Raw genomic sequence first — 8,979 nt, forward strand, 5'->3', positions numbered from 1 at the left:
TAGTGAGATAATGATAGAGGAAAAGAGCTGGGGACGGTTTTGGGTGGGACAGGTGATTCCTGGGGTAAATATGCACTGGGAGGCAGGGAGGATGTGCTAACAGCCTGAGGATGGAGGTGTGAAGGAGGTGATCCCGAGCTCAGTGGGGATTGGTAAAGGTGGTGCAGAAAAGTGTAATGAGGCGAAATGGGATTTGATGCATACAAAGGGCACATCTAGGGAGATGATCTGGGCGTGGGTCCCCCAAACCCTCCCTGCTGTTTGGTTTGTAAAATAGACCATCCAGCCAGCTGGCAGCAGAGGGAGAGCTGGTTCACATCTCCCAGCGAGGAGAGGGTTTCTTCCATAGCAAGCGAGTGAGACCTTGCCTCTGCATCCCTTCATCCTCGTTGTCACCCAAAACGAGCAAGCTGAGCCCCCTCTCAGTCTTGTGTCTCAAGTGAGAACACCTCCCAGATTAGAAATAATCTCCATCTGCCCTCCCTTCCTCTTGGCCCACACAAAGAGGAACGTGGGTCCATCCCCTGAGTCGCAGGGACAAGGAGGGAGAAGAGGTGCTCTCAAAATTCCTTCTGGAAGGAAGAGTCCTCGCACACCTGACACCTCCCAAGGGACAGCTCTCCCTAAGGGAAAAAGCATCAGAAACACCTTGCTCCTCCATCCCAGCACCAATGACACATCCTTCAAGGCCTCTGCCTGGGCAGCTGGGGCAGCAGGGTCTCAGAGGTTCATGCATGGTCCCAGCACAGTGACACCTTCCCTCTGCCCTCTTCAAAGACTAAAGGTGCTCCAACAAACACAGCTCTGACACTGGGGGAGTGCCTCCTGTCCCCAGGATGGAGCTGCACAGGGTTTATCCAGGCACTGGCCCTGCCCCAGCCCTGCCCTGACAGCTGGAACACCCGGCAGCGCATGCTTACTTTGGAAGGCAGGCTGGACCCTGATCCTGCAGCTTCAGCTCACTCTGCAGCAGATCACACTCTTGTTTCACTATAACTCCTGGGGCAGAGCAGCCTGTCCTGCTGCATTCTGGGAAGAAGAGAGATGTGTTCCTAGCATGGGAAAGTTTCCCCTCTTTTACAGTAATTGCTTGTAATAACATCTTGCACATCCCCCTTCATCCTACAGCTGATGCCTTTCCCAGATGAGACGCCCAGAAGTGCAGCTGCCACCGGAACAGAGCAAGACAATTTGTTTACAAGGCAGGCCCGTGCTCCCGGCGGCCGAGGGCAGCATGAAGGGGAGGCTGCCGTCTCCAGGTCCACACAGGCAGCTCAGGGGGATGGCCTGCATTGTTCCAGGTCAGGATAACAAGGCCCTTCCGCAGCCCCTTTCCTGTGGGAATCCCAACAGGTCGCTGTCCCTCCCCACAGGAGGGGAAGTGCGGCACCAGGGGGGTGAAGCGACTCACGACTCACGAAGGGGGAGAAGGAGGGAAGGGGGGTCTGAAGGAGCTTTCCAGCTCCAACTGGAAGATGCCAGGCCACAAAGCAAGCCCAGAGCCCAACCTGACACCTTCCCAGTGCAGCTCCATGTGCTTGGTGTTGTCCCTGCTTCCCACCAGCCTCCCACCGTGTTGGGCTCTTCCATGCCCACAGACCATCCTGCTTTCAGCCTGGCTGCATCCTGTTGTGCCGTTGGATTGTAAAATTCCTGGTACATCTTTTGCCCAAATGTACACGTGAGTGAAGTGTGCACAGAAATCTCCCTCCCTCCCAGCCCCAGAAGGATCTATTGCCACTTACCGTCTCTCCTTCCTCTTTCCCAGCCTCAGATCTTGCCTTCATCCATCCCTTTGCCGGTGTGCAGGGTCCAAGGTCCCTCTGGAGAGCAGGGACTCAGAGGCAGGTCCTGTCCTGCAACACAGGCAAAGTCAACATAGCTGAAAATGATCCTGGATATGAGACTTGAGATGGGAATTTCCCTTCTCTTACAGAAACTGGCTCAGAAACTGCTGATTTGAGGGCTTGGGAGACACTGGAAAGACGAGATTTGTCCTGTGAGGAGGCCTCTCCTCCTATCAATAGCAGAGGGAGCTTGAACAGCCAGCACAGTTTAGGCCTTGCCTTCCCCTCTGCAGTGAATCCCACCAGGAGATAAGCCTTGCTGAACATTCCCAACCCTCTGAGTCACCCAGAGTTGTGCCCAGCCATGAGCCAATGGCCAAGGACACCAGCTGTGCTGCAGGTCTGCAGCCTCTGAGCACCTGAAGGTGGACAGAAGGATTCAGGGTCTGACACGTTTTGCAGTGAAAACTGCAATCCCATACTTTTTTCCAGGAAAATCTGGTAGCAGAAATGGAGTTTAGAGAGAGGGACCAACGGCTGCTGGTGATTTTTCCACTCTACGTTATTTGGCTTTGGATACTAGTAAAAATTACACTCATAAAAGGCCTCTTTTGTGTACCTACAATGGGAGTGGTTGCTTGGTTGCCAGTTCGAGTATCAGTGAATTTTAAGGGCAGACAAGGCCACTGGTGAGGGGGGAGCAGTACTGCAGCTGTTGGGGTACAGTTGAGTGGGGGCTTTGCCTGACAGGGTTTAGTGCTGAAACATTAAAAACCCAGCACCCCAGCCCTGCTCGCTGGAATGTGGCTGCCCCCTGTCCCACTGTGGTCCCACTCACTGTCACAGGGCACTGCATGGCATCTGGATCCAGGCACTCCCAGTGAGGTCAGGCTTTCCAGGCGACAGCTCCGATGATTGTAATTCCAAAGGATTGCAAGGAGTGGGGGAGGAAACATCTCTATTTTCCTTCTATTTTTATGAGCATATGATAGCACTTTGATATGAAATTACTTGTTTTGCTGCATCCCTTGGTATTCTGGGCTGGGCTCCAAGCCACCCGGGGGCAGTGACAGACTGCCAGCGACCTCAAAGGCCGCTGGCCCAGGCCTGGCACCAGCCACTTTCTTCCTTGGTTTGTGTCCATTTTGCAAAAACAGAGAAGAAAAACCACCCTCACATGTCCAACCAGATGAAAATCCCTTTGCAAGACCACATTTGAAGACCTTGTAGATTTAAACTCTATAGATTTAGGCTCCTGTCCTTCTGCAGCTCCTGAAAACTTCCACCCACTTGGGTTGTTTGTAGGAACAGCCACTGTCTCCAGGCGATGGGGATGGATTATAATCTTTGTTCATGTATGTGGAGTGACTGACGCAGATGTTTGTACAATGGGTGCTTTATAAAGTGACAAAATACTTTCAAACTAAGTGGGCAGCATTGCCTGCTTGAAGGATGCCTTCCAAAGTACCATCAATCCTCCCCTTCTGGGGCACAAAAACACCGTTCCTCACACGAGAGGGCATAGGGGAGCCTGAAAATCCAAACCAAGGTGCATCGCGGGGCTCTGAGCCCTTGAACCCAGAGCTGCTCCAGACAGCAGGTGCTACACAGCACCTTCCCCATTATCGACCTCGTGTTCTTCGATGCCACCACTGCAGTGACCACAAGCAGCCCTGGCCTGGCTGTCGTATCCGTGGCCCGATGAGGATGAGGGAGGGATGAGGGGCACCCAGGCTGCCCTCAGCGCAGCCGCCATGACACGGCAAAACCCGAGCGGTGCCTCCAGCGCCTGGGCGGAGCAGGGGTAGCGCGGCTGCGGAAGGGCTGCGGGAAGGGGTCGGTCACAGCAGGCGGGTCTGCACCGAGCAGCGCTCCCGGTGCCCTCCGGTGCCGCCCAGCGCGCTCCCCGCCACCGCCGCCACGCCGTTCCCGCCGCGCCGCCATTGGCTGCCGGGCTGCGGCTGCCTGCGGGCGGGACAATGGGTGGGCCGAGGCCGCCGCGCCACGTGAGACCGCGGGCGCGAAGCGAGGGCGCGCAGGGCCCCGATCCCGATCACCGCCCCCCGCGTCCGCGCCACGAGCTCGGGACTCACTCTCGGGGCGATTCGGCGGCGGCCCGCGCCCCCCTCGGCAGGTACGCGGCGGGCCCGGGCCGGGCGGCGGGGCTGGGCTGGGGGCGCCTCAGGCTGCGGCGGCCTCACGGCGCCCGCTGTGGCGCCCCCTGGCGGACGCGTGGAGGTCGGGGCGGCGGGACCGGGGCGGACACCGGGACAGCGCGGGGACAGCGCCGGCTGTCCCGCGGGGCTGCCGGGCCGGTCATGAACACACGGGGCTCTGCAGACATCGGCGCCACCACATCCCAGCCCCATACCGTTGTGATAGCCCGAAGAGGGCAGGCAGGCGCTGGTCCCCGCGTCCCCAGCACGACGCTGTGTGTCCTTGCAGGACGGCCATGGGTTCTCCCACAGCCACGCCGCAGCTGCTTTACCGCAGCACCCGCCTGCTGCGCACCGCCTTCCAGCACCTCCACCAGCAGCAGCAGCGAGCCGACGTCTTCTGCGATGTGGTCCTGCAGGCTGAAGGTGAGCAGGCAGCATCGCCGAGGGAGCTGCAGGCAAGGTCTCTGCAACCCCCCTACAAAACACTGGCGTGAGCAGGAAAGGCAGTAACAGCCACTGTTGCTTTGCAGGCGAGGCAGTGGTGGCCCACTGCAGTGTTCTCTCCGTCTGCAGCCCCTTCTTTATGGAGCAACTGGGCCGGGAGCTGCCCCCCCAGGGTTGCAGGGTGGTGCTGGAGCTGGCGGGGCTGAAGATCGGGGTGCTGCGCAAGCTGGTGCGCTTCTTCTACACTGCCGAGCTGGAGGTCACGCAGGAGGAGGTGCACGAGGTGCTGGCGGCCGCCCGCCGCCTCCGTGTCACTGAGCTCGAGTCACTGCAGCTTTGGGGAGGACGCCTGGTGAGGCTGGGACCCCAGCGGCAGCTCGACCGCTCCTGCCTGCACTCAACTCAGGAAGTCTCCCCCGTGGTGGCACCTGACACAGCTGAGCCTGGCAGTGCCAGCTCTGGGGTGTCCCCCCAGAGGCAGCCACAGTCTGTGGGGCACTCACAGCCCAGCCCCATCGGGCGGATGAGGCTGCGGAAGGTGGAGCGCTGGGGGTGCTGGGAGGTGGTGCAGGAGGTGCAGCCCCCTCCTGTGCCTCCACCAGGGCTGGTGGGAGATGTGGGGGGGACAGAAGCACAGCCCCCCCAGGATGAGGATGCACGGGAGCAGGTGAGCGAGTGCTCCCCACCCCAGCAGCCCCCCAGTGCAAACGGGATGCAGCAGTGTGGGGACCCCCCTGTGTCCCCGCAGGGCTGCCAGCTGGCAGCACCCCCAGGGACCCCGGGAAGTGACAGCAAGGAGGAGGAGGAGGTGGATGTGGGGACAGGAGAGCTGTTCCTGCCCCCTGGCACAGTCTGCCTATGGCCCAGTCCCTCATCTGAGTCGGAAGAGGAAGTAGATGTCCTCACCTAGGGGGGGCTGGCTCTGTCTCCCCCACCACCCACCAGTGCCTGCACCCCTTGGGCTGCATGTCCTTGGAATAAACGGTTGGAGCTGTGCTGTGGAGTACTGAACTTTATTGGAGATTGGGGGAACAACGGGGTGTGGAGGGAGCCAGGGGTCTGGCAGTGGCAGAGCTGCAGCATCAGGGACGGGACTGGGGCTGGCAGGTGCCCCCCACTTGGTCTCGCCTCTTCATGGATGCTCATGCCGCCTGCATCCTGGCTTGGCTGTGGAGAGAGGGAAGTCGGTCCCTGTTGGTCCCATCCCAATCCCATGCCAGTCCCATCCCCGCTCACCTGGCCAATGTTTCTACGCAAAGTTGCTCTTCAGGGCTTCCACCACGGTCTCCGGCTGGGGAAACTTCAGCTTGCGGGGGGGCCCCTTCCCGATACCGCTCCACAGCTCCACGGCTGCAGAGATAAGGAGGATTATGGGATCAGTGCTGCCGGGGAGCCCCCGCCGCCCCCAGCCCAGCACTTACTGCTGCCGTCCTCCTTCACCAGGGACACCTCGAAGCTGTTCCTGCGCGGCGGCCGGGGGTTGATGTCCACGGGCAGCTGGGCCATAGCCTCGCGCAGGGCCGCGCTCACCGCCGCCGCGTTGCGCCCGAACACGCGTCAGCTCTTGCTGTGGGGACACGGTGGTCAGCGACCCGGGGGGCACCCCAGGGCCCCGCACCACCCTCGGCACCTCGGCTGCTCACCAGTGTTCGATGACCACACGGGGGCCGGTGTCCCCGGTGCTGCCCTCGTCTTGGGCCTGGGCCCGCGCCCGCTTCTGCGGGGCTCCCGCCGTCTCCGGTGCCTCGGCCGCCGCCGGCTGCTGGGCTCCGCGCTTCCTCCCGCGGGGAGCCATCCTGAGAGAGCCGAGGCGGTGGAGCCTACGCCGGAGCAGGAAGGGGGCTCCAGGAACGCCGCTTTTGGGTGGGAAGAGATCTCAGGTATCCCGCTGTCAGGGGAGTGAAAACTGGGTCCCTGTGGGGACACTGCTGTGGGAGAGGGCCAGGAAGGGCCAGTCGCCATTGGGTGAAATGGGGGACCCGCCGGGATCATCCTGTGGAGGGCGGGAAGCGGTTCCGCAGGGATGGCGGCGCGGTGTGCGGCTGGGGAGAGTGGGGAAGTGGGGCCCCGGGGAAGGGGGGACGGACAGACGCGGGGCTCCGGGAAAGCGGGGGGGGGGGGGGGGGGGGGGGGGGGGAACAGACGCGGGTCTAGAGCGGCCGCGCCGCCTCCTACCTGCCGCTGGCCACGTGCCGGGAGCGCGCGCCGCCGCGGGAGGCGGGGCCGGAAGGGGCGGGGCCTAGAAGGGTCCCCAAGCCCCCCGCCCCCCACCCCGTGGGCTCCGGTTCCGCCCTCGCCGCCCCAGCCAATCAGAGCGCGCGGGCCTCACACCCGGCCCGGGACCGGGGACACGGACACGGACACGGACACAGACATAGGACACAGGCACGGCACGGACCGTTTATTGTCAGCGATGGATGAGAGCGAGCGTTAACCGAGGCGGGGCCCCTCCTACCGCCCTGCCCGCACGGGGCCGGGGGGCACCGCTGCTTTCCCGGGGCTCAGCCGGGACAAGTCCCCACGGAGAGTGGCTCCGGGCAGGGCTGGGCAGGCCCGCGGGGCCGCTGCCACCAGGCTGATGGTGACATAGTGATGGGCGACAGTACAGGGCAGCTTCTACTTGTCCTTCTTGGTCTCCTGAGGCGCAGCCGCCGGCACGGCTGGGGGCTCCTCAGGCCCCTCCTCCCGCGGTTTCTGCTGCTTCTTGGCCTTCTGGTAGAGCTCGTTGAGGTTGAACTCCCGGATCACATTCTCCTGTGGCCAAGAGGTAGCATCAGCACCCCTGGGATCTCCCCCTTCTTCCCAGGCACAGGCTGGGCAGGGGAGCAGAGGGCTGGAGGGTCCCACGCACCTCAGAGAAGGTCCAGGACACAGCCCGGCCCTTCTTGTCGATCTGCGGCCGCCGCATGATCTCTGTCCCACCCTGGAAGAGGATGAGGGTGGGCAGCTGCTTGGTGAGAGGCGAGGTGCTGACCTTGTACCTGTGTGAGGACAAGCCCACAGTGACCCTCGGGCAGCCTGACGGGGCTGGAGGGTCACAGGGACTGCCCCAGAGTGAACCCTGTTTGCCCACACTGCGTTCCCCACACCTGGTGCTGACATCCGTGTACCGGCCAACATCCACCTTCCCAAACTGGAGTCCTGAGCAGTTGTACCTGGGCAGGATGGGGACACATGGCTGTGAGGGACACAGGGGACCACAGGCCCCGTTACCCACCAAGATTCCAGTGGGTGCCACTCACTTGAGAGAGAGGTCAGCGAAGATGGGGGCAAAGGACTGGCACTCACTGGACCAGTTGGCAAAGAACTCAACAATCCACGTCACCCGCTTGTCCCTCTCCAGCTCCTCCTGCCACAGGGGTGTGGGCTTAGGGCGGGGTGGGCAGAGCCCCCCAAAAGCCCCAGGGCTGGGGAAATACTCACATCAATGGTCTTGTCACTGAAGTACTTGATGTATTCAGGGCCCATGTAAAGGGGTGGCTTGCAGGTCATCAGGAACACTGGAATGACAGCAGTCATTCCTGTGCCCCAGGAGGGCCAGGCTGGGCCTGGGACAGAGCTCCTCCAGCCCAGAGCAGCGAGGGGGAGTCAGGACAAGGCAGGAAGACATGCAGGCTCACCTATGCAGAGCGTGAGGTAGAGCAGCCCCATGCGGATGTCAAGGCGGAAGAACAGGATGGCGTTGGCCACTTTGCTGAACATGAAGATGTTCCCAATGTGCTGCTCCACGGTGACTGTGATGTGGAAACAGGAATAAGGGATGGGGCCAGATGCCCCCAGAAGGCTGGGGGTAACTTTAGGGAGGGCTGAATCTGGTCCTCCAGACACCACCCCACTCAGCTCCTTGGAAGGGACCCCATAAGCACCCCCAGCCCCCCAAGTCCCCCTGACTCACTGGAGCGCCGGTTCTTCATCATGACAATGGCACTGAGGAACATGAGGATCTCCACCTCCCTCTGGCACAGAGAAGGGATAGCATGAGCTGGAAGTGCCCAGGACACCTTGGAGTCATGCCTGGCCTGACCTGGCCCAGGGAACTGTGGCCATGCCAGGCCCTACTGGCCCCAAGGCCCTGCCAGAGCCCCCATCCCTCCCGGGGGAGAACAGCAAGCACAGGGGCTGCTCTGCGGCAATGGGATCGACCAGTGCCTGGCGGCTCTCAGCTGTAGGGGAACACCGCAGAGCAAGGCCAGGGGCTACCGGGCATCTCCTCCCTCAGCCAGGCCGGGGTGCTGTGAGACCAGGAGAGGAGCCAAGCCAGGGTCGGGGGTGCAGGGACAGGCCCGGGGACAGCCCAGGGATGCGGGGAGAGGCCCGGGGACAGGCCGCGCCGCCTCACCCAGTCAAAGTCACACGGGTTACCATCCTCCCGCTGCGAGGGCAGCCCACGGCAGAGCGGCGGGACCTTGCGCACGAGCAGGAAAGCGGCGGCGAGCAGCGCGGAGAGCGGGTAGTAGGGCTGGGCGAGCCATCGGCAGAGCCCGGGCAGCCCCCACAGCAGCGCCAGCAGCGGCGCCACCACCGCCATCTTCCCTGTGCCCCGCTCACTGCCGGGGGGCGGGGCCTCCCCGGGCCGGCCAATGGCGAGC

At 62.3% G+C, this 8,979-nt stretch overlaps 2 protein-coding genes across 3 annotated transcripts; both read right to left on the reverse strand.

The window, feature by feature from the left end:
- Positions 1-5,387: 5,387 nt before the first annotated feature.
- Positions 5,388-6,644, reverse strand: SELENOH (selenoprotein H). The gene is made up of 5 exons (XM_071428138.1): positions 6,566-6,644; positions 6,034-6,248; positions 5,812-5,957; positions 5,627-5,740; positions 5,388-5,557 (listed from the first exon to the last, which is right to left on the reverse strand). Exons 2-4 carry the CDS (start codon positions 6,183-6,185, stop codon positions 5,640-5,642), a joined length of 399 nt encoding a protein of 132 aa, XP_071284239.1. The 5' UTR covers positions 6,186-6,248; positions 6,566-6,644; the 3' UTR covers positions 5,388-5,557; positions 5,627-5,639.
- A 132-nt stretch (positions 6,645-6,776) lies between these two features.
- TMX2 (thioredoxin related transmembrane protein 2) lies at positions 6,777-8,959 on the reverse strand. 2 transcript variants are annotated; one of them, XM_071428133.1, is made up of 8 exons: positions 8,730-8,957; positions 8,286-8,346; positions 8,011-8,124; positions 7,814-7,890; positions 7,633-7,739; positions 7,480-7,545; positions 7,242-7,371; positions 6,777-7,144 (listed from the first exon to the last, which is right to left on the reverse strand). In XM_071428133.1, exons 1-8 carry the CDS (start codon positions 8,916-8,918, stop codon positions 7,007-7,009), a joined length of 882 nt encoding a protein of 293 aa, XP_071284234.1. In that variant the 5' UTR covers positions 8,919-8,957; the 3' UTR covers positions 6,777-7,006. The 2 variants fall into 2 exon arrangements, with proteins under 2 accessions (XP_071284234.1, XP_071284233.1); XM_071428132.1 differs by having other exon boundaries at positions 7,242-7,545; positions 8,730-8,959.
- Between the last annotated feature and the right edge of the window lie 20 nt (positions 8,960-8,979).

The sequence above is a fragment of the Agelaius tricolor genome, unplaced genomic scaffold, assembly GCF_023055355.1.
Source record: "Agelaius tricolor isolate 1412-34295 unplaced genomic scaffold, bAgeTri1.0.p SCAF_5, whole genome shotgun sequence".
Lineage (NCBI taxonomy): Eukaryota > Metazoa > Chordata > Aves > Passeriformes > Icteridae > Agelaius > Agelaius tricolor.

What these genes read in the sequence shown, in the direction of transcription:
- TMX2 (XM_071428132.1), bottom strand. Translation starts at nt 8,918, where the DNA reads ATGGCGGTGGTGGCGCCGCTGCTGGCGCTGCTGTGGGGGCTGCCCGGG. An exon ending in GATGAAGAACCGGCGCTCCA is followed by an intron (nt 8,125 to 8,285) that starts GTGAGTCAGGGG and finishes TCCACATCACAG; the next exon opens with TCACCGTGGAGCAGCACATT. An exon ending in TCAGTGACAAGACCATTGAT is followed by an intron (nt 7,740 to 7,813) that starts GTGAGTATTTCC and finishes CCCCTGTGGCAG; the next exon opens with GAGGAGCTGGAGAGGGACAA.